The 24,390-nt window shown below is 53.0% G+C and overlaps 1 protein-coding gene across 1 annotated transcript in view; it reads left to right on the forward strand.

Moving 5' to 3' along the window:
• HHIPL1 (HHIP like 1) overlaps positions 1 to 24,390 on the forward strand; it is a 31,086-nt gene that overhangs the window by 2,464 nt on the left and 4,232 nt on the right. The window contains exons 2-7 of the mRNA XM_007987803.3: positions 4,851 to 5,497; positions 9,524 to 9,667; positions 12,177 to 12,505; positions 13,008 to 13,134; positions 15,607 to 15,752; positions 20,894 to 20,975. Coding sequence (XP_007985994.1) covers positions 4,851 to 5,497; positions 9,524 to 9,667; positions 12,177 to 12,505; positions 13,008 to 13,134; positions 15,607 to 15,752; positions 20,894 to 20,975 — 1,475 coding nt within the window. The remainder of the gene's footprint in view (positions 1 to 4,850; positions 5,498 to 9,523; positions 9,668 to 12,176; positions 12,506 to 13,007; positions 13,135 to 15,606; positions 15,753 to 20,893; positions 20,976 to 24,390) is intronic.

A 24,390-nucleotide genomic window follows, 5' to 3' on the forward strand; every position in this document is an offset into this window, starting at 1 on the left:
GCCTGACTCAGCAGGGCAGTGAGGGGGGCAGGTGGATGGAGGAAGGGAAGGGTGGGTCCTGATGCTGTCCCCTGGCAGGGCACCTCTCTTTTCTTGGGAACCTTCCCAGGACAGCCTGGCCTTAAGCAACTAGCAGTGAAGTGACTGCTAACACTTCAGCCCAGGCGTCTGAGAGTGACCTCATGTCTGGAGTGAGCTTAGAGATGGCGGCTGAGGCTGGGTTACAGTTTCACTGACGGGGCCTCCTGGAGCACCCTGGTGGGAGGACCGTGCTCTCTGCTAGCCAAGATGGAGTCTGCATTTGGCACCTCCTGATTTCCACACGGGGAGGTGGTGGAGGTGCCTTATTTATAGATCTCTGTCAGTGTGGAGGCACTCAGGCTTTCACACCTGCTTTGGGGAGATGGGAGACTCTTTCCTGGTGCTTTGCTTGTCCAGTAAGTGCCTGTGTCCTCTGAAGGAGAGAGGACAGCCATGGCGCGTGGCACCCCCAGTGCATCTGGTATGAGCTTCCACATCAGTAACTACCCCTGTGACTGGGGTTGCCTCTCTAAGTCGCTGAAATCATCAAAGCATGGTTTCTGATGGAGATCTCCATGAAATGTGCCCTGCGGGCTCATGTATTCAGCAGGCTCTTCCTGAGCCTGTTAGGAGTCAGCCCTGTGCTGGATGCTGGGCCTAAAACCAGTTGGCAAGTCACAGACCCAGTCTCAAAAGTCCCCTTCGTCACTTCAGGAGACTGACAACACACAGGAAGGTGCCAGAGATTTCTCAAGGAGTGTAGGAACAAGGCCACATACCTCAGGGAAGGCTTCCTGAATGTTGTTTGCATGCTGATAGCTCCTATTTACTGAACAAACACACGCATCTTCTCCATTTATTCCTCCCAACAATTCTAAGAGGTTGGAATTCCTTTCCCGTTCTATAGATGAGGACATAGGCACACAGAAGTTAAGGAGCTTGCCCATGGTTAAGAGCATTAAGAGGTTAAGGAGCATTCCCCATGGGGAATGTATGCTCTGGCTCCAAAACCCTTCTCCTAACCGCTTCGCCACACTGCCTCCCTCCTTGAAGCCCCACTGTGTCCCACAGTCCGTAGAGTGGACAGACAAGCAAAGAGATAATGAAATCCTAGCCAAGCTGACTGACTAGAGCGCCCCTGGCGGTGGAGCAGTGACTGCTGTAGAGAACTCACCCTGTAAGCTACAAGATTCCATGGAGTGAGTGTCATGCCTGAGATATGGACAGAGTGCATTAGGAGCATCCATAAGGGCCAGGGATGGGCCATTCAGGGCCCTAGGAGCATGGAGGACAAGAGGAGACCTTTGAGTCGGCCTTGAGTCATGAATAGCAGTTTGCAGAGGAGGAAGTAGGTGAGGAGCGAATATCTGATGGACAGGACACTGTGCGCAAAGGCTTGGTCTTTCAAAAAATGAATGGTGGACATAAGAAACCTTCAGGACCCAGAGCCATAAGTCACGAGTGTCAGTGACATGGGATGGCAAACTCTGGGCAAGATGGGGGCTCTCTGCCCTGCACTGAATGGCCCAGGCAGCTGTAGCCTTCGATACTGGGCTGGTTTGCTGTGGGCTTCCTGCCACTTGCCCCTAAACACACTGAGGCCAAGCTGCGGATCATCCTCTTGCCAGTAGCAATCACTCTTGTCGCTTCCTGGTTCTGGACTACCCTGGTCTGGGCACCATATTACATTGTGTGTAAGTAAGAGTACATAGGCCACGAGGAAGTGTCGTCTGCTGTGTGATTAGGACGCGTGGATGCCGAGGTCTTCGGCCTGGCTCCCTGAGGGAACTTTTGCTCCCTCTGTAGTTGTGGACTGGGCTTTGGTGAATGGAGGGCTCTTGTTGCCTCCCAGATGTCTATTCTGCCCCTCACTGTGTCTCCGGAACCAAGATGTGCCTGCCACAATCTCTGCTCAGTAAATTCTTGGTGAATGAAATGTTGCTGACTAATCTGGAAAGAACACCAGTCCAGGCATCATGAGGCTTGGGTGCGAGCCCAGGTTTGGCTACCTCTTGGCACGTGGCCTTCTTTAAGCCTCAGTTCCTCATCTATAAAATAGGAGTCAAGCCATGTGCGGTGGCTCATGCCTGTAATCCCAGAACTTTGGCAGGCTGAGGCAGGAGGATTGCTTGAGTCCAGGAGTTCAAGAGAAGCCTGGGAAACATAGGGAGACCCTGTCTCTGCAAAAAATAAAAATGAAAGTTAGCCGGGTGTGGTGGAGCCCGTCTGTGGTTCCAGCGACTCTGGAGGCCAAAGTGGGGATGATCGTTTGAGCGCAGGAGGTCAGGGCTACAGTGAACTAGGATTGTGCCACTGCACTCCAGCCCAGGAGACAGAGAGAGGCCCTGTCTCAAAAAATAAACAAACAAATGAAACAAAATAAAATAGTGACAATGACCCTACCTTGCAAAGATGAAAGAAGGCACGTGTGCACACAGCCCCTCCCTGGTCCGTGTGCAGCTGCTGGCTGACCCACAGGCGGCTCCCGGGGAACCATGGGAGGGACAGCACACACAGCGGCCTGAGGCCTGGCCATCTGGCCGGCTCATTGGCAGAGGGGAGCATGTAAGACATGGCACCCTGGTCTGTACCTTGGACAGTAACTGATCAGGACCTCAAGACATTCTGCCAAGTGGCCTTTGGCCTGTCAGGTGAGACCTGGCCTCACAGCAGTAGAGGGGCCAGAAGGACAGGCTGTGGCATGAACAAAAGCCACAATCATGTCACAGGAGTGAGTGGGCCCTGGCCTGGGACTTGAGAACACACTGGGAGGCAGCCTGCCATCCCCCATGCCCAGTCCTCCCCCAGACATCCCAGAGGCCTCCTGCTGGAAGCCAGCCTGGTCCTCCCTGTGAGGGGAGGGAGTACGTGACTGTCAGCGCCTCCCCACTGCAGAAGGAGCATCCCCCGAAGCCTCTGGGGGGCCCAGAGCTGACTCAGACCCGGCCTTGGCCTGGTGGACTCACAGGTGGGGGAGGGTGTCAGCCACAGATAGAAAGAATGACCACGCCACAAGCCGGCGGCTCTAACAGGAAGGCCTGCAGACAGCCTGGAGCTGTGGCCTCTGCTTTGGGTAGGGGTAGGGTGCAGAGAGGGTGCAGTGCTGTGGGGACACTTAACTGGCGTTTGGGGATGGGTAGCAGGGAGCTGGCAGGTCGAGCTGAGCAGACATGGCTCAAACCCCAGCCCATCAGCATGTGACATGATACCTTGGGCTAGTGGCTCCCTTCTGCTGTCTGCTTCCACCTCTGTGCAGTGGTAATAAGAACAGGCCTCCCTCCTGTGGTTGCCTTGAGGAGGAATGCAGATGCACGGGCTCACTGACCTGGTGCCTGGCCCACAATCTGCCCCAAACCCTGGGAACTGCTGTGATTGGTTAGCACTCTTTCTCCCATGGTCATGGTCATGATTTAAGAATAAAGAGAATTCTGCCTGCCAGAGAAGAGTAAGGGAAGGGCATACCTGCAAAGGGGACAGCCTGTGCTGAGGCTCAGAGGTGTGAAATGGCAGGGAGTACGTATTAGTCTCTTATCTCATTGCTATAAAGAAATACGTGGCTGGGTACAGTTGTTCACACCTGTAATCTCAGCACTATGGGAGGCTGAAGCGGGAAGATGGCTTGAGCTCAGGAGTTCGAGAGCAGCCTGGGCAACATGGCAAAACCTCATCCCTACAAAAAATAAAAAAATTAACTAGGTGTGGTGGCTCTCACCTGTAGTCCCAGCTACTCAGGAGGCTGAGGCAGGAGCATCTCTTGAGCCCAGGAGGCAGAGGTTGCAGTGAGCTGAGATGGTGCCACTGTATTCCAGCCTTGGTGACAGACAGAGAGAGAGACCCTGTCTTAAAAAAACAAATGAACAAACAACAAAACAAAACAAAACAAAACTGGGTAATTTATAAAGAAAAGAGTTTTAATTGGCTCACAGTTCTGCAGGATGTATAGGAAGTATAGTGGCCTCTGTTTTGGGGAGTTCTCAGGAAACTTACAATCATGATGGAAAGCGAAGGGGAGGCGGGCATGTCCCATGACGACAGCAGGAGCAAGAGAGAGATGGTGGCGGGGCGGGGGCACATTTTAAAAAACCAAATCTCATAAGAACTCGCTCACTCTACCGTACCAAGGGGGGATGGTGCTAAACTAAACCATACGTGAGAACTCCGCCCCTGTGATCCAGTCACCTCCCACCAGGCTCCTCCTCCAACACTGGGGGTTACAATTCTACGTGAGATTTGGGCGGGGACACAGATCCAAGCCATATCAGAATATCAGGAGATGGAAGGTAGACAGGAGGCTGGAGAGGTGGAGAGAGGCGGGAGCTGATGGTGGAGCTGTCCATGGGCAGAGCCAAGTCAGAGAGCACTTGGTATTTTACTGGTTTTCAACAGATGGAGGCCAGAAGGTACTAGAGGGTGGGGACAGGGTGGTCAGGGAGGATCGGGGGTGAGCCTTGGGCAGGAACCCAAGTTAAGTGCAGCAGTGAGCTGTGCTGGTGTAGGGGCAGAGGTGCACTGTTAACATGGAGAGGGCAGGTGGCAGTGCCTCAGACTCTTCCTGGCATGCGGCAGGTGCTCCAGAGTAGCTGCTGCTATTGCTGCTGCTATTAATAGGAGTAGGAATAGTGTTGTTCTGTGTTCTAACAGAACAACACAAACGTTAAGACCGAAGGTTTGCTACTGTCACTGAGGCTTATCATGGGAACAGACAGATGGCATTGTCTCCATTTTACGGATCAGCAGACTGAAGCTCTGGGAGATGGGGGACCCGCCCAAGGTTACACAGCTGGTAAGCACCTCCACGAAGCATCTCTGAGCCATCGCTGTCTCTACAGGAATGCTCTCCGTATGCAGCCCACCTCTACGACGCCGAGGACCCGTTCACACCCCTGCGCACGGTGCCCGGGCTCTGCCAGGACTACTGCCTGGACATGTGGCATAAGTGCCGGGGGCTGTTCCGTCACCTCTCAACTGACCAGGAGCTCCAGGCGCTGGAGGGCAACCGTGCCAGGTTCTGCCGCTACCTGTCCCTGGATGACACGGACTACTGCTTCCCTTACCTGCTGGTCAACAAGAACCTCAACTCAAACCTGGGCCATGTGGTGGCCGATGCCAAGGGCTGCCTGCAGCTGTGCCTGGAGGAGGCGGCCAACGGGCTGCGCAACCCCGTGGCCATGGTCCATGCCAGGGATGGCACCCACCGCTTCTTCGTGGCTGAGCAGGTGGGGCTGGTGTGGGCCTACCTGCCCGACCGCTCGAGGCTGGAGAAGCCTTTCCTGAACATCAGCCGGGCGGTGCTCACCTCGCCCTGGCAGGGTGACGAGCGTGGCTTCCTGGGCATTGCCTTCCACCCCAGCTTCCGGCACAACCGCAGGCTCTACGTCTACTACTCAGTGGGTATCCGCGCCAGTGAGTGGATCCGCATCAGCGAGTTCAGGGTCTCTGAGGATGACGAGAACGCCGTGGACCACAGCTCTGAGAGGTGGCTTCCTTGGGGAACCCGGGCCTGGGTGGGTGCAGGTACCCATATGCACTGGTGTGACTGTACCAGTTGGTATCCTGTTCTCAAATACTGTGAATATTTAACACACCTGGTAGGGGTGCTGAATTTCATGCTTTGGGGCCTGGGGAAGGACAGTTTTGCAGAACAGACCTCACACGGAGATCATATCCAAACCCCTCCATCTGGCCTGCGAAGCCCGACATTTCTCCACCAGCTCTTTTGTTTCAGGCACTTCATTTCATTTGATTCTCCTAAAACCCACTGAGACTAGTATTATCTTTCCCATTTTACAGATGAGAAAGTGGAGGCTTAGAGAGGTGAAGTGTTGGATCACACGGGGAGGGAGCGTCAGAGCTGGGAGCCTGATCTGTTGTCTCCAAAGCCCATCCTCTGCCCTCTGCCCCAGCCTGCCTTGCTCTGGCCTGAAGGTGCCATTCTTTTTTTTTTTTCTTTTTTTTTTTTTTTTTTTTTTTTGAGACAGAGGCTTGCTCTGTTGCCCAGGCTGGAGTGCAGTGGTGCAATCTCTGCTCACTGCAACCTCCACCTCCCGGGTTCAAGCAATTCTCGTCCCTCAACCTCCCCAGTAACTGGGACTACAGGCACGTGCCACCATGCCTGGCTAATTTTTTGTATTTCAGTGGAGACGGGGTTTCACTGTGTTGCCCAGGCTGGTCTTGAACTCCTGAGCTCAGGCAATCTGCCCGCCTCGGCCGAAGGTTCCATTCTTGAGCCCCACTGGCTCGTTTTTCCCACCCAAATCCGCTGCCCCAGGGAACTTGCTCTCCTTCCTGCCCCTAAGTTCTTCTGTTCCTCCTCCGGGCTTCTGGTCCTCTCAACAACGCCTGCAGAGCCTGTGCCCTGTGGAGGATTTATGCCCCAACTGTTTTCAAAATAGATCTGACCTGACCTCGCACGTGGGGCACACATATCAGTCTGAGTTCAGTAGGAAATAAACCCTGTATCAGGTAACGCAGTAGGTAGAATTTGATCCTGGGAGTCAGTTACTCGGGTTTTAGAAATGATGAAAGGGCTCAGACGCAGTGGCTCACGCCTGTAATCTCAGCACTTTGAGAGGCTGTGGTAGGCAGATCACTTGAGGTCAAGAGTTCAAGACAAGCCTGGCCAACATGGTGAAACCCCGTCTCTACTGAACACACAAAAACTAGCTGGGTGTGGTAGTGTCTATCTGTAATCCAAGCTACCCGGGAGGCTGAGGCAGGAGAACTGCTTGAACCTGGGAGGCAGAGGTTGCAGTGAACCAAGATCCTGCCACTGCACTGCAGCCTGGATGACAGAGCAAGACTCTGTCTCAAAAAAAAAGCGGAGGAGCAACCTGGGGAAGGCAGTGATTCTGAGGTCAGCAATTGGAGGAAGTTGCTTCCACCCGTTGGACAGGGAGGACAAAGTGAGAAGATGGGGTTATTGGGACCCTGGAGCTGGGGATACCCGGTGGAAGCTGGAACCATAATTGGCCTGGGCAGGAGGAGGTGGAGCCAGGGAAGAGCAGCGGCTGCTAAGAAGCTGCTTAAAGCAGAGAAGTGCTCCTCCCTCTCCAGGCTCCTGCCAATGCTATCCACTGGCTGACCTCGCTGGAGGCCAGCTAGCTACGAAGCCTGGGAAATGTCATTCACAGGAGCTGACCCCCTGCGGTAGAGAGAGAGGAGGTAGGGGGTGGGCCAGGACTGGGTCTGAGGGCAAATTAGCAAAGAACAGCACATTGTGTGTATGATAAAACTGTAAAATCTTGACACTGAATGTATAAAAAGGAGGAGAAATCAAATATGTTAGCTATGAAGGCTAATGTGAATCTTTATGATTCACAGCATTAGTTTTGACTATGAGCTTCCTGGCAGCCAGAGTGAAAGGAGGAAACATAATTCTCAGGATCTTACAGAAGCCTGTACAGCCAGTTCTCCAAGAGAGAGCAAGTTTATCACACGGACCTGACAGAGGGGAGATGGAGGGACAGAATGGATGTGTCTTCAGTGGTGAGACTTTTAAAAATGGATTCCTGATAAAGACTTGAGGTGAAACACAAAATATACAGATGAACATATTTCAGAGTGGGGGCTCAGCAAAGGTCCTCTGGTGACCTCACAAAGTCAAGCCTAGAATTTGACTTACTCGTGGGGAGAGGTAGGCATAGCAGGCTCAGGGCAGCCAGGAATGGGTGGTTATCCTAGCCTGAGTCTGCTGTCCACTGTCAGTCTCTTCCCAGACCTGGGATCCCAATACCGGGTGGATGACTGAAAGCCTGAGCTGTTCTCTCCGTGGAGTACCTGGGCTTTGGAGCTCTGTATTGCTCACCAGATCATATGCACAGGCCTCACAAAGAAAAGGCCTCCAGTCTTGGCTCTGAAAAATCAAAGTCCTGGGTTCAAATTACTTGACCTTTCTGTATCTAATTTTTTCTTATTTGTATTGATAAGGGATTAATAGGCTGGGTGCAGTGACTCAAACCTCTAATCCCAGTACTTTGGGAGGCCAAGCAGGGAGGATCGCTTGAGGACAGGAGTTCAAGACCAGCCTGAGCAACACAGTGAGAGCCCTCATCTCTACAAAAAATTAAAAAATTAGCCGGGCATGGTGGCATGCACCTGTAGTCTCAGCTACTCAGGAGGCTGGGGCAGGAAGATCTTTTGATCCCAGGAGTTCGAGGCTGCAGTGAGCTATGACCATATCACTGCACTCCGGCCTGGGTGATAGAGTCTCAAAAAAGAAAGAAAGAAAAAGAAGGGATTGAGGAAGTAGTGACCAATCCTGGAAAACCTAAACCACCCTGAGTATTTCAGTCAGGGGAAACTGAACACAAGGATGACTAAGGCATTGGGAGGGCTGGAGAAGGAGAGGAGGAAGGTTAAGTTACTTAAAGACTAGTAACTGTAAGAAGCTGCTATCACTCTTGGGTTGGAGGAACAAAGGGAAAAAGTCCTTTGTGCTGTGGAGTTTGCTGCTCTTAGTACCAAGATGGCTGGGTGGAAACCCAGGAGTCCACGTTCATCAGCCAACGCTGCTGTCTCTGCAGCCACCACTTCTGGAGGCAGGGTTAGAAGCCAAAGAAACTTGGCCTCTCCCTTCCACCCACCAACACAAACTGGAAGCCAGCTGGCTGGGAAGTATGGTAGTAGGTTTCCTGTAATGGCAGTAAGGGAGGTTCCTGAGTAGAGTGAGTGTGGCGCTGAGTGCACTGCACACCATCCTGCCCACTGTTAGAAGCTGCAAATGAGGGAGTACATAAGATGTGCTCAACGTAAGTAATAAGTAAACTAGTGTGGGGGAAGCTATCATGAGGAAGAAACCAGTTGTGTCAGTGACTAGGTCGACAATTTCCCATAATCATAACAGGGCAGATGCTAGCAGTGGAGAGCAGAAACAAATAAACAAACAAACAAACAACAACCAAAAAAAACACTAAACTGGAACTAGAAGACTTGAGTTCTAATCCCAGCTCTGCTACCTATGGGCTGTGTGACCTTAGACAGGTTGCTCAACCTCTCTGAGCCTCTAGGTCCTCCTTGGCACCATAGAGTGCATTAATTTTGCTCGTTCTACCTACTAGCCCCTCGTGGAAAATCACTTAATATAAAGGATATGAAAAGTCTTTTCCAGGCTGGGCATGGTGGCTCACGCCTGTAATCCCAGCACTTTGGGAGGCCAAGGTGGGCAGATCACTTGAGGTCAGGAGGTTGAGACCAACCTGGCCTACATGGTGAAGCCCTATCTCTACTAAAAACACAAAAATTAGCCAGGCGTGATGGCGGGCCCCTGTGATCCCAGCTACTCAGGAGGCTGAGCCTGGACAATCGCTTGAACCTGGGAGGTGGAGGTTGCAGTGAGCCGAGCTGCGCTCCAGCCTGGGCAACAGAGCAAGACTCTGTCTCAAAAAAAAAAAAGAAGGAAAGAAAAGAAAAGTCTTTTCTGTTGTGAAGAGAGACCGTGATCTTGTTTTGTGTTTTTGGCTCATGCGTGGAAGGCTGAGTTTTAGGGGCCCTTATCTTCCTTTAGGATACTGCTGGAGGTCAAAGAACCAGCTTCAAACCACAACGGGGGTCAGCTGCTGTTCGGGGATGACGGGTACCTCTACATCTTCACCGGAGATGGCGGGATGGCCGGAGACCCCTTTGGGACATTCGGAAATGCCCAAAACAAGTATGTTCAGCTTTTGGTTGGCTAGTGGGCTGGTCTACATAACACTGGGCTTCTCATACTCTTCCAGAGGGCGAGTTCCTTCCTCAGCCAGGCAGTGTAGGGCAGGAGAAAAGGTTCTGGGTCCCAGCTCAGCCCTCATCTAGCTGGGCAGCCTAGGCAAGTCACATGCTTCAACAGAAGGGATAAAAGCCCACTCTGCGGGCAGCTTGTCACAAGGAGTAAAGGCAATCGTGGCTGCCCAGGGCCAGGCACAGGACCCTCTGGGCACAGGCGCCTGAGAGGTGACATTAGCGAGCCTCAGGGCAAATGGGATTTTCTCTAAGGTCAGCGTGGCCCTGCTGGAGCCCTGCTGGAAGAAGGGAAGGGATGCTCCCCAGGCCGAATGGAAAGCGTGAGCTGGCTGGCGCAGGGTGGCACCAGCACGTGGAGCTCCTGTCCCAGGGTTCTTCAGGAAGACCCAGATGTTAACGTGTAGTCTTGCTCTTTTACCCATTTCCCGGCTTGAGCAAATGAGCTCAAGATCTCTTTCCATTACTTATGCACACACACACATACACAAATATGCATACACACACACACACATACATACACACATGCACACACAAACACACATGCACACTACATATACGCTACACACATACACATGTGTGTGCACACACATGCACATATGCACATACTACATACACACAATACACACATATACACACATACATCCACACGTACACACACATATACACACATACACACACATCTACATACATACGTTCACAACATACACACACAAACACACACGTGCACACACTACATATACACCACATACACATATACACACATACGTGTACACACACACACATGCACACATGCACATACTACATACACACAATACATACACATATACACACATACAGCCACACGTACACACACATATACACACATACATCCACACGTACACACATATACACACATACATACATACACACACATATACACACATACATACATACACACACATACACACATCTACATACATACATTCACAACATACACACACACAGTCTTGTGAGTGTAACCAGGATGTCCAGGAGTCTCAAGTCAGCCTCCCCCATTCCCTTAGCCAAAATGATAAAACCTTCCTCCGCCCAGGAAGTAAAAATAGCAAGTACAAGTATGATGTTGATTACAGTAATTAAAGTGCTCACAATTTGTGAGTTGTGCTTTCCTATGTGACAGTGTAAGCATCATCCGAGCTTTCTCACGTTTGGGATGTGTTTAGAGATGAAGTTGAGAAAATAGAAATTAAGGATTAGTGGATAATTGGACAGAACTTAAAAACATTATTTTGCTGCTACGAGTTGTGCCCACTTAGATATCGAATCCTGGTGTGTGGTGCGTGGGCTCCCGGGTGTGATCTGGATGGTGTTCAGCAGGCTGGAGTGTATGAGAGGAATTTACGGGGGAAAGTGGAAGGCCAGCAACAGGGGCTTGATCACAAGGCATATATTGGGTAGGAGCATTTCACCACCATGAAAGAGGACACTTGTTTGCTGTCCCTACTGATAACGGAAAGGTGTGGGTGCTAATGTTACGTGAGGATGATGGAATACAGCTTCACAAACCCCGCTTTGAAAAGCAAACCAGAGGGAGGACACCAAAGTGCTAACAGCAAGGGAAACTGATGCTTTAAGTCGGTGCATCAAAAACCATAGATGAAAAGGGTATGTTCTCTGCACTGTCTTTAAGCACATTACAGATTTTTCCCATCACGTGTCACTTTTGTCATGAGCTATCCCCCTAAGCTGCTTGGAGCTTAGGGCTGCACCCCTCTGCTCTCTCCCCCTCCCCTACCAACCCGCACTCTGGTGCACTTGGCTTTGATTGCAATTTTTCATTCACTGACTCTGCAAACACTTAATGGTCATCTACTATGTGCCAGTCACAGTGCCAGGTACCAGAAGAAAACTGTAAATACAAGTCATTTTTCTAGTGGAAATTTCACCCTATACCGCAGTCCAGGAGGACTGAGTGGACTGAGCGGGACCACTCTACTATTACAGTTGAGGACACCCACATTCCACAGAGTGTGTGGTAAAGAGCTTGAGTTTCTGGGCCCAGGCCGTCTGGGCTAGATCCCAGTGGTGCGGCAACTGAGCAACGTTATTTGACCTTTCTGAGCTCCGCTGCCACATCTGTAAAGTGGGGATCATACTAGGAGCCGCCTACCTAAACGACTGCTATGAGGACAAGACGAAATAGATGATGTATTGTGTCCAACGCATGGGACAGACCTGGCGCGCAGAAAGGTGGAAGATGCATGTTGAGTGAATGAATGAGGTTACCCGGCTGTAACTAGCTAAGGAGGAACTGCATCCCAGGGTCTCTGATCCCACAGCCTAGGCTCACCCTGTACCTGGCTCAGCGGTCAGCCGGCGCCCCGGCACCTGCCCCGCGGAGCCCGTGCGCCCTGGCGCAGGGCGACCCCGAGCCGCGCCCTCTCCCACTCCGCCCGCAGGTCGGCGCTGCTGGGCAAGGTGCTGCGCATCGACGTGGACCGTAAGGAGCGCGGTCTGCCCTATGGCATCCCGCCCGACAACCCGTTCGTGGGCGACCCCGCCGCGCAGCCCGAGGTCTATGCCCTGGGCGTGCGCAACATGTGGCGCTGCTCCTTCGACCGCGGCGACTCCGCGTCGGGCGCGGGCCGCGGGCGCCTCTTCTGCGGCGATGTGGGCCAGAACAAGTTCGAGGAGGTGGACCTGGTGGAGCGCGGCGGCAACTACGGCTGGCGCGCGCGCGAGGGGTTCGAGTGCTACGACCGCAGCCTGTGCGCCAACTCCTCCCTCAGTGAGTGCCCGCGCCCCAGGGACCCTGGCCCCGGATCCACCCCCACCTCACCCCGCCCCACGTGCTGTGCCGCAGGGCTTCCCTCGGAGACCGCGCCTGGGAGATCCCTGACCCTGGATCTGTCCCCGGCTCCACTCTATGGGCTGTGCGGCAGGGCCTCACTCGGGGACCACCCGCACCCCAGGCACCCCCTGACCCTGGATTTGCCCCCACCCCAACTCCATGGGCTGTGAGCCAAAGGCCTCCCTCGGTGACTGCCCTCGCCTCCACCGGGAGCCTGGCTGTGTGCCTTGGAGGCCTCCCAGCAGCGCTCTTGAGTTTCTCCTCGCCCCATCCCCATCTGGCACCCATGCAGACACGCTTTCCACCACGCCAGTCCTGCTGTGGGCACGCCCCTCCCTCCGTGGTCGCCCCGCCCCCGCGGAATCCCTCTGGAATTCTCCTGACAGATGAACCTGTCCCCCGCGGGCTCACCGCAGCTTTTCGCCCTCCCACCCCGCAGATGACGTGCTGCCGATTTTCGCCTACCCTCACACGATTGGCAAGTCGGTCACAGGGGGCTACGTGTACCGGGGCTGCGAGTACCCCAATCTGAACGGCCTCTACATTTTTGGGGATTTCATGACCGGGTAAGTGACCTAGTGCCCTCACGCCCCTGGCTGCTGCCACTGGCTTCTTGGGACTGGCTCCTTGGTAAAGAGGAGTGTATGTGTGCGCCTGTTCCTGCACATGCGCCTCGCTGCTCTGACAGGGGCCCCCAGGTGTGGGCCGGACACCCACATCCACCCCCTTTGCTCCTGAGATGTATCGTGAGCCTTTGCTGCAGGCCTCAGTAACTCTGTGATAGACACACAACTCATGGCGTGAAAGACTGGAGGCTTGCTTAAGTGCGGGTCCGGTGGTCCTCCTCTCCCTCCTGAGAGCCATGGGCTCTGGGCCTGACAGCAGTTCTAATGGGCAGGAGGGCAGAATATGAATAATTTCCTGGACACTCAGGGCCACCCTGCTCCTGGGGAAGCCACAGCTTGTCACTGCAACAGCTGATGGGGGCCTGGAGCCCTACTCCATCCCACCCCAGCCAGGACTGCAGGGAGCTTGCAAAGGTTGAGAAACTAAGACCAGCACGATGGCTGCCCACCGGCCTCCTAATGGGGAGAGGAGGAGGTGGGGCTTTTGTGGCCTTGGAGCCTTGCTGCCTTGTCCCTGTGCTTTAGGGTGGCAGTGCCACCCACTGAGACCCTGGTGTGGGAGGAGGATGAACCACATCCCAAATAGGTTTGATGGGGGAGGGAAACCTACATCACACCCTCCTGTGAGTCAGGCTCTGTCCCCAAGGGCGCTTGTGGAGCCTCATGACCACCTTGTTGTCCCATTGTACAGAGGAGAAAGCTGAGGACTAAAGAGGCCCAAGGGCAGGCTGACACAGCCTGATCTGAACCCTGGCTCACTCACTGGCTGGGTGACCTGAGCCAGTTACTTCACGTTTCCTTATCTTCAGCTACCTCATCTGCAAAATGGAGATGATCATAGTACTTGCCCCCTAGGGTTGTTTTAAGTACTGAATCAGTTAATACATAAATAGCACTTAGAATGTAGGAAAGAAAAGAAAAGAAAAGAAAAGAAAAGAAAAGAAAGAAAAAAGAAAGAAAGAAAGAGAAAGAGAGAATATGTTTAATATTTGGTGATTTTTTTTTTTTTTTTTTTTTTTTGAGACAGGGTCTCATTTTGTCGCCCAGGCTGGAATGAAGTGGCACAGTCTCAGCCCACTGCAGCCTCCACTTCCCAGGCTCAAGCAATCCTCACACCTCAGCCTCCTGAGTAGTTGGGATTATAGGCATGTGCCACCACGCCTGGCTAATTTTTGCATTTTTTGTAGAGATGAGGTTTTGCTCTATTGCCCAAGCTAATCTTGAACTCCTGGACTCAAGCGATCTTCCTGCCTCGGCCTCCCAAAGTGCTGGGATTACAGACTCAGGGCATGGTGCCCAGCCTGGTATTTCTTAATTATTTCCATGCAACCTCCTCTGACAGCAACTGAATAGGGTTCCTAAGGAGAGGGCATAAAGACATGACGATGGCTGAAGCTGGTGGGAGAATTCTGACTTTTTGTCCAGTCTGCAGCCTGGAGCTGAGAGAGATACCTGACCTGGGCCCCTGGAAGTTGGATTCCTCTCCCAGATCCACCCCTTCACCTGGGACCCAGCTTTCTCATCTGGAAAATGGGTGTAGATGAAGCCTCTGTTTTTACCCCTGATTGTCCTTTCTCCGTCCTGTCCTTCCCAGGAGGGCCTAAGTCTTGCGACCACAGAAATTCAACTAATTTTGCCAGTATTTCCCCAGCCTCTCTGCTAGGTTAGGCAAGAACCAGGATGACAGAGATGAAGAGGACCCCTAGTACCCGAGCCAGGGAGACAGACCCATTCAGTCCACTGCACTGCAACCTCAGAGAGCCTGTGCACAGTGTGGGGAGCTCAGCATGGGGGCCTTCAGGGAGGGCTTCACAGAGGAGGGGACATCTCTAAGCAGGACCTGGAAGTATCAATAGGTGATTGACAATCAGCGATGGGAGTAAGGAGCAAGGTTAGCATATTCCAAAGACGTTGAAGCTCCAGCGCTTGGCAGGTTCTGAAACTGGTGAACTCTTGAAAGCGCTGTTCCCTCTGCAGGATCCAGTGGGCTGGACTGCATTCAGGGGGCAGTAACCAAGCTGGTCTTGTTCATTCTTGTGGGTTTCTGGTAGGTGCTTGGTGAAGATTGCACACAATGACGGCTTCATGGATGTACCACATGTGCAGTCACACAGGGCCCCATGCTCAGAAAGGTTCACACTTGATCTCATGCTCTGAGGTCACCATCTTGAATTCTTAATATGTTTTGAGCAAGTGGCCCTGCATGCTCATTCTGCACTGGGCTCTGTGAATTTTGTATGGTCCTTGCATGGATCAGTGGGTGAATGGATGAGTAGATGGATGGTGGAAGGATGGAGGGAAGGAGGGAGAGAGGGAGGGAGGGTGGGAGGATGGGATGGATGGATGGATGGGTGGGTAGGTTCCCCCAGGTGCCATGCCAGGCATGGCCTCACAGTTCATCTTCCATTGCAGGCGTCTGATGTCCCTCCACGAGAACCCAGGGACAGGCCAGTGGCACTACAGTGAGATCTGCATGGGCCATGGCCAGACCTGTGAGTTCCCAGGCCTCATCAACAACTACTACCCGTACATCATCTCCTTCGGGGAGGATGAGGCTGGTGAGCACTCCTGAGACCTCTCCTTGCTGGTTGCTCATGCCTGGGACTGGTCCTCCATCCTGTGGTCCTTCTGGTCTCTGATGTAGGGGAAGGACCACACAGGCCTGAACTAGTTCCCACCTGGGAGGAAGATGTTCCCCGGGCTCCAGACTTTGCAGGTGCCTCTGTTATAGAAGAGGGGTCCCGATCTAGAGCCCAAGAGAGGGTTCTTGGATCTCACATAAGAAGGAATTGGGGGTAAGTCCATAGAGTAAAGTGAAAGTAAAGGAATAGAAGAATGGCTACTCCATAGACAGAGCAGCCCCAAGGGCTGCTGGTTGCCAACTTTTATGGTTATTTCTGGATGATATGCTAAACAAGGGGTGGATGATTCATGCCTCCCCTTTTTAGACCATATAGGGTCACTTCCTGATGTTGCCATGGCATTTGTAAACTGTCATGGTGCCCATGGGTGTGTAGCAGTGAGGATGACCAGAGGTCACTCTCGTGGCCCTCTTGGTCATGGTGGGTTTTAGCCGGCTTCTTTACTGCAAACTGTTTTATCAGCAAGGTCTGTATTTTGTGCCAACCTCCTGTCTCATCCTGTGACAGAATGCCTTAACTGTCTGGGAATGCAACCCAGTAGGTTTCAGCCTTATTTTACCCAGCTCTTATTTAAGATGGAGTTGCTCTGGTTCATATGCCTCTGACACCTCCTCGGGCGTCTTCACCTCTCTGAGCTCCCCTTTGTTCCTATGGAAAATGGAAGTAGTGGCCCCTTTCTTCCTCTTACCCCACCTCACCCTGGGTAAGGTTGCCGTGAGTTCTAGACTAATAACGCCGGTAAGCATCCATGCTGGTTAGCCGGCCAGGAAGGATCTGGAATGGTGGAAATGCAGGCAGGTGGTGGAAGAGAGCCTCAGAGACCTCCAGAGACCTCCAGAGAACCCCAGAGACCTCCCCTGGCCTGGAGTTCCTGATGGCAAATGGATTTGGGCCATTAAATGAAGCCACATAATTATTTCAAAGAGGGTGGACACAGCCTTCTTGTCGGTTAGTGGATCCTGAATCCAGGCACTTGTGTTTTCAACACTAGGGACAGAGTGGGAGGGGAGAGGAAGAGGGGCCAGTGGAGACTGGATCCTGCTCCAGCCTCCTGCCTTTGTGCTTAGCCGGAGGATTGTTCCTGGACAAAAGCCCAGGGGCCCCCAGTGAGCCCTAATGGATGCTTATTGGGGTTGCTAGGCAACGCCCGCCCAGGGGCCTTTGGAGGGGTGTCCCCTGCCCGGCTCAGTGCCCAGAGCCCCGAGGGCTGAGTCTGGGAAACCTTTGTTGAACTGTCAGAATCTGAATTTCCAAAAAGGCAGCCCCCAGCCCCCACAGCCATTCCTAAGCCCTCTGGGCCCTTGAAAGCCCTTTCTTTTGGTCAGTAGGGGGTTAATGTGTTTTAGAAGCAGGGGTGCCCCTCCCCCACTGAGGCAGGGCCTGGAAGGAAGGTACAGTTTCCAAAAGGCCATTCCTCAGCCCTCTGACTGATACCCGAGTGTGGAAAACCAGAAGGAGGCACCAGTGAGACTGGCGGCCCAGGGACAGTTCTGGCAGCAGTCTCTGGACGGCACGGAGCCCGGAGCCCTGGGGTCCAACGCAAACCAACTTTCCCTTGCTCCTGGCTCCTGCTGCTGCTTCTCTAATTGTTCCAACACTTGCAGATTACAAAATGAGTACCTCTGCTGGCCCAGTGTGCCCCAGGGACAGTCCACACCCCAGAGACCAGGAAGGTGGCTCAGTGTCCCACCAAGGGAAAACATCGCCTTTGCCCTCTGAAAGAAAGTTCATGGAACTTCCCCCCCGCCACTCCCCCCGCACCAAGACAGAGCTTCGCTCTTGTTGCCCAGGCTGGAGTGAAGTGGTGCAATCTCGGCTCACTGCAACCTGCAGCCTCCACCTCCCAGGTTCAAGCGATTCTCATACCTCAGCCTCCCGAGTAGCTGGGATTACTGGCGCGTGCCACCACACCTGGCTAATTTTTGTATTTTTTTTTTTAGTAGAGATGGAGTTTCACCATGTTGGCTAGCCTGGTCTCGAATTTCTGACCTCAGGTGACCCCAAAGTGCTGGGATTACGGGTGTGAGCCACCACACCCGGCCGAGAAATTGTCCATTTTTATGCTCAGGTGCAACAAAGTATGGGCAGCTGTGTAGCAATGTGATCGGACAAAAAGGGCCTGAGCTCATGCTGATTGAGTGGGAGAGCCAGCACAGCCCGTGTGTCTGGATTCTTTTTGGCCTCTCTGCGCTTGCATTCCTTCCTTCTGGCTATGGGGCTCTCTCTGGAGTGGGAGTCTTATGACCTGCAAATGGGTCAAACAGGTCAGATCATCTCCTCCTTCTTTATTTTAGAGGCAGAGTCTTGCTCTGTCATCCAGGCAGGAATGCGGTGGCGCCATCATGGCTCACTGCAGCCTCAAACTCCTGGGCAATCCTTCTGCCTCAGCCTCCCAAGTAGCTGGCACTACAGGCTCATATAACTATGCCTGGCTATTTTTTAAATAGTCTGTAGAGATGGGGTCTTGCTGTGTTGCCTAGGCAGATGTGGAACTCCTGGGCTCAAGTGATCCCCTGCCTCGGCCTCAAAGTGCTGGGATTACAGGCATGAGCCACCATATCTGACCCAGATAATTTCTTTGTTGTTGCTGTTGTTGTTGTCGAGGTTTTGTTTGTTTGTTTTTGAGACAGGGTCTCGATCTATCGCCTAGGCTGGAGTGCAGTGGTGTGATCTTGGTTCACTGCAGCCTCTGCCTCCCAGGTTCAAGCGATTCTCATACCTCAGCCTCCTGAGTAGCTAGGACTACAGGTGTGCACCACCATGCCTGGCTAATTTTTATATTTTTAGTAGAGATGGGGTTTCGGGCCATGTTGGCCGGGCTGTTCTTGAACTGCTGACCTCAAGTGATCTGCATGCCTTGGCCTTCCAAAGTGCTGGGATTACAGGCGTGAGCCACCATGCCTGGTCTCAGATAATTTCTTTATGGCCAGCTTTATACAGAAAGGTTGGGGGAGAGTTACAATAATATTTTTAGGTTCTATGACTGGCTTTGGGGGAAATGTGTGCTGGTTTCTATTATCTGCCATGGGAAAGAGAGATTCTAGTTTCTATGGCATCTCAGGGGAGAATAGGACTGAGAGACAGGAGGACAGGAGAAGGTCAGAGAAAAACTTTTGATTTGGAGGCAGTTCTGAGGCCTTCATTTTGAAGCATTGTTTTCTGAGTCTCAACAGCAGCCCTGGGCGGGCTTGGCAGCACCCGCGGGGGCTCCGTGTGTGTGCAGAGGGTTGGGGGCTACAGCTCCCAGCAGATCATGGCTGGAAAGGGCTTTGCAGTCTGCCTGGTCCAGCCTTGTCATTTTACCAATGGGGAAACTGTGGCTGAGTATGAACGCCTGGTTATGGAGGAGGGGGACCATGCCCCACCTGGCCCCTGGACACCTCCCAGAGGGGGGCCTTAAGGTTGGTTGGCCAGATGAACCAGGGAGTTCCTCAGGGGGTTGGAACAGAGGAGACCAGGGCTGCTCCTGGTGGCTCACTCCAGAAAGAGGCCCAGAGGTAAGTGGACGGCCCAAGGCTGTCTGACCAATTTAGGGCTGTGCCCATGGACTTCCCAACAGGGACGTCTCACTCGGGGACCCCCACTGCTACAGGCTGCATCATCACCATGTGGGCCTACAGCCCCTCTCCCGACCTCCCCAGTGGGGCTGGTGCCCCTGGGTTTGGGGGTCGGGGCCTTTGACCACTCAGTGTACTGCTTGCCTCATCCCCCAGCCCCATCACAGCTGGGTCTACCCAGGTGGCACAAGTTAACCCTCAAGTGCCTTCCCTTTGCATTTCCCGAGTTTCCTGTGCCTTGCTTCTCAGACCCCACCCCCATGCAGCCCTCCCTGACTGCACCTGTCCCCAGGGATATGCTTTTCTCCAACCTGTTACCAAGCTGTCTGTCTCAGCCTCTCTGCGGGGAAACCTCCCTCCCTACTCCCAGCCCAGCTGAGCTCTCTGCTATCCTTTTACAAGGACAGAGGTATTAGCATGGCTGAACCCTCAGGATGAGTCATGTGTGGCTCATGTCTGGGCTCCCAGCCACCACGCATCCGATATTGGTGTGGGGCTGCGGCAGCAGACTTTACTGAGTTCTGGTCCTGGCTTAACCATTCACTAGCTGTGTGACTTAGGACAAGTCACTTGACTTCTCTGAGCCTCTTTTTTTTTTTTTTTTTTTCCTCAGCTGTGATGTAGGAATAACGCAGCCTGTTTTCAGGACATAGATACCCCTGGCAGCAGGGGTTGGGAGGGAGGATTGGAGTGGGAGGAGCAGGGAGAACCTACATTCCCTGAGACAGTCCTCAGCACCAGGGACTCAGAACTCTAACAGTTACATTTTCAGCGCAGCTCTGAGACCGGGAGAAGTTGAGGCTCAGAATGGGGCCATCACACAGCTGCTGGAGATCACAGGGGGCCAAGCAGAGGGGCGAGGACCTACACTCCCAGCCATGTACTCTGCTCCTGCCTGGGAGGTCCTCGCTGTCAGTAGAGAGACACCCTGGCCTCGAGGACCTGGCAGGGTCCAAATCCCAGATGATGACCACAATCATAGCTAGCTAATGCTGATTAGGCCCACGCTCTGCGCTCTTCAATCCTTATAACAGCCCAGTGAGGCCTGCCCATTTTAGAGATGAGGAAGCTGAGGCTCAGAGAGCCACACGTGCCTTCGGGTCCCCCGGAAGCAGTCAGTTGGGGAGCTGGGCTGTAGCCCCCTCATGTGTGCCTAGAGGTGTGTGGCTCTGGGCATGAAACCCAGGTAGGTGACAGGGGTGGTGCTGGGTCACCAGGAAAAGGCAAGAGTGGAGGTCTGAGCCTGGCTGGGTCCAGGCAGAGCACCTGACACCCGGGAGACCAGGCTCCAGAGGCCCTTGGGCACAACCCGACGCCTCACCTAGCCTCAGTTTCCCTTTCTGGGGACTGGACAGCTAGACTGACCTGGGATGCCTCACATGATGGCTAGCTGGGGTTGGGGTCGATTTCCAAGCCTGCGGGGAGCGGGGTAGTGAGGCGGGGCTGGCTGGGACAGTATTCCAGGTGGGGGTCTCACTGGTCACTTCGTTCTGTTCAAAGGGGAGCTGTACTTCATGTCGACAGGGGAGCCGAGTGCCACAGCTCCACGTGGGGTTGTCTACAAAATAATTGACCCGTCCAGGTGAGTCCCGGCCTCCAGGACAGGGAGCTCCTGCTGTCTGTCAGGCCTCCTAGCTCCATTGGCTTGTCCCCTCCACCTTGCCCTCAGGTGGGCAGTATTAATCCCCATTTTCAGACAAGAACCCTGAAGCCCAGAGAGGGACGTGATTCGCCTCAGTTCCTCTGGCAAGGGGCAGACCCAGGATTCAGACCCGGGTCTGCACGCCTCAAAGCACAGGTCTGTTAGGATAGGAGGGAGCTGGAGAGGCGACTGGGGCCGAGGGCAGAGGCTTCACTCGGCTTTCTTGCCTGGCCCGCCCTCCCTGCATCTTCCTCCTGTCTAGCAGGCCCCTCATCCCTCACTTCCTGGGCTGCCCTTGTATTCCCACAACCCAGCCCCCAATTTGCCTCTGCGATGCCTCCCAGATGACACCCTGATCCCTGTGTGTCCCCGCCCCATGCCTGCCCATCCTCCTGTTGTCTGTCTTCCACTGGGGAAAATACACTGGGGCTCCCTTCGCCGGCTCCATCTCCCCGGCTTCCCTTCTAGCTCTAAGGCCAGAAGTGCCATGCCAGGCCATGTCCCAACTCCTTCCGTGTGCAGCTTATGAAACTCTCAGCCGCTCATTTTACAGTGGTGGAAATGAGCACAAAGATACAAAGTCACGGGCCCGGAGCCCAGAGCCATGGTTGGGCCCAGGCCGCTGGCTCCAGAGTCCTACCCTAACCCCTCGGCTGTGTGCCTTCACCTCACCCTCTTCAAGTACCTTCCCCAACCCACTTTGCCCTCCAGGCCCCTGTCCAGCCCCTCCTCAGCTCTCCTCACTCAGACTCGTAGTCTCTGGGCTACACGACTGAGACTGACTGTCTCCCAGCTGCTCTGGGAGTCTCAGGGCCAAGCCTGTATCTCTTCACTCTTCAGAGGCCGCCCAGACACTGAAAATGGCATGGAGCAGAGACTCAGGAAGGCTTGATGAATAAATGAGTGATCAGCTTTCTAAGCTGCTTCTCAGCCCTTAGATTTTTGCATCTCTGCTGGTTTCCACAGGAGTCCGAATGTCCCTTCAACACCCGGTGCGGACATGGCTTGTGCTTATCTCGAACACAAGGCCTGAGGTTGCACTCCAAGAATCCACATATTTGGCAGACCCTGGGAGTCCCCAGTGTGTTTACTTACCCTAAACTTTGAGACACGCCAGGTTTGGGAAAATCCTGAAACAAGCTGGCGTGTTTCATGTTCTTGGGAGGCAGATGGGAGGAGCTCAAGTCCAGCCTGGGCAACAGAGGGAGACCTTGTCTCTAAAAAAATTAATTACCTTTACAAAAAGAAAAATTCTAAAATACTTATTGTGCTTAAAATATTTTGCACTGGGCTCAGTGTCTCACACCTGCAATCCCAGCATATTGCAACCTCCGCCTCCCGGGTTCAAGTGATTCTCCTGCCTCAGCCTCCCGAGTAGCTGGGACTACAGATGCCTGCCACCACGCCTGGCTAATTTTTGTATTTTTAGTAGAGATGGGGTTTCGCCATGTTGGCTAGGCTGGTCTTGAACTCCTGACCTCAAGTGATCGGCCCACCTCAGCCTCCCAAAGTGCTGGGATTACAGGTGTGAACTCCCACACCTGGACTCCACACTCTTTTTCAAAGGATGTTTCTAGTTGTTCTCCAATGCCCTTTTCCTGTTCCAGGATCCCATGTTACCTTTAGTGGTTGCATCTCCTTAGCTTGCCCTGTTTGTGGCAGCTTCTCGCTTTCCTTGTTTACAGACTTTTTTTTTTTTTTTTTTTGCTTGTTTGTTTTAAAAGCACACGTAAATTATTGACATGACTTTTTATCAAATAAAACATAATCACTTCCTCCTTCCATCCCTTCCTTCTCATTTCCATGAAGTCCTGACCATCGTTATCTATGCAGTGCCAGGATTTATATGGTTGTATTTGGATCACACGCAGACTTGGTTCTTTTTCCTTCATGTATGCCCATTTTGTCTAAATGTTGCAAACATCACCCTCAGAAAAAACCATTTCTAATGGCTGTGTGATTTTCTGCTGAGTCACTATAACTTATTCCTCGGAATTTTAGGTTATTGCCAATTTTCAGGAAAGAATGCTTCTCTGAGGAAATGTTACATATACCAAACGAGTGCCTAATTCATGCCAGATGTTGCCTTAGATCCATCATCTTTGGTTTTTCCAACACCGTTTCCCTATTGGCTTGTTGTCCCCATGTCATAGAGAGGGACCCAGCAAGACTTAGGGAGTTCTCTTGCTCGCAGTCTTGTGTTAGGAGCCAGAAGTGGGCGAAATTCCTCCCTCCCGCCCTGACCCGTCTCCTCCCTTCATTCTCCTGGCTCGGAATAACTGTTTCTTTGCACCCACACGTATTACACAGAGGTCCCATTATAGAACATTTGGAAAATAAAATAAATGGGGAGTGGAGGAGGTAGGGTCAGGTCATCTATTATTACCCACACATAACCACTGTGGCGCTTTGGGGTGGACATCCTACCCTTTTGCATAACAAAGACTTTTAATGCAATTTCCTTAAGGAACAAAAGCCCCACTGGGTCTGTCTAAAGTGTGTGGATGTTCTCTGGAGGTCAGAGCAAGAAAAAACCTCGCTTTTCCTGCAGCTTTGAGAAGCGTGTGTGCCTGGTTGTGTTTCTGCAGCCTCTAGGGACAAAGACCCTTGTCCCTCTTTTGTGTCCCTCTTCGGCCAAGCCTGTCTGGAGGCCACTCCATGTCACGTGGCTAATTCACCCCTTGGCCTTTCCACTGGAATCCTATTGAAGTCGTGGGCCCACGTGGGTCTGTCCTGGAATGGGGTCATTCCCAAAGAATCACAGATCGACGGCCAAAAACTAATTAAAACGGAATTCCATTTCCTACTGTGCCCTCAAAAATGTCAAAGGAGACCCAATTCCTAGCCCTGGCACTCTCCTCTGACTCTTTTGTCTCCCTGCTCTCTCAAACCCCACATGCCAAGGCCCCAAATCCCTCAGCTCTGCCTCCAGGCCCAAGGCTTGCTTTCCTCACCCCTGCCCCGTCCTTTAGATGGTTCCAGGCAGAGGAATCTCTCAGATTCTGCATCATCAGAAATCCAGGAACCAGAGGGTCTGAGAGAGACCCGCCTCAAAGGCTGTGGAGCTGGTGGGAGAGGGTGGCGGGCAGGAATCAGGCTGCATTTTAGGAATCTGATGGCAGGCTTGGGGAGGAGAGAGGCTGGCATTTGTTCACACCCTGAGGACAGAGTCCATGCTCTGGATTAGAAGTGTCTTGGGAAATGGTAAGCCTCCAGCCCCGGTGCTATTCTGGCAGAGGCTGAGCATGCAGCCAGTGGGCTATTATAGGGGATTGATGCCCTGGAGCTCTTAGAATCCTGGGGGCATGGAGTGGGCAGGGATGCCACAGGCCACACAGTAGGTGCACGGTAAATG

This window comes from Chlorocebus sabaeus, chromosome 24 (assembly GCF_047675955.1).
Source record: "Chlorocebus sabaeus isolate Y175 chromosome 24, mChlSab1.0.hap1, whole genome shotgun sequence".
NCBI classification, from domain to species: Eukaryota; Metazoa; Chordata; class Mammalia; order Primates; family Cercopithecidae; genus Chlorocebus; species Chlorocebus sabaeus.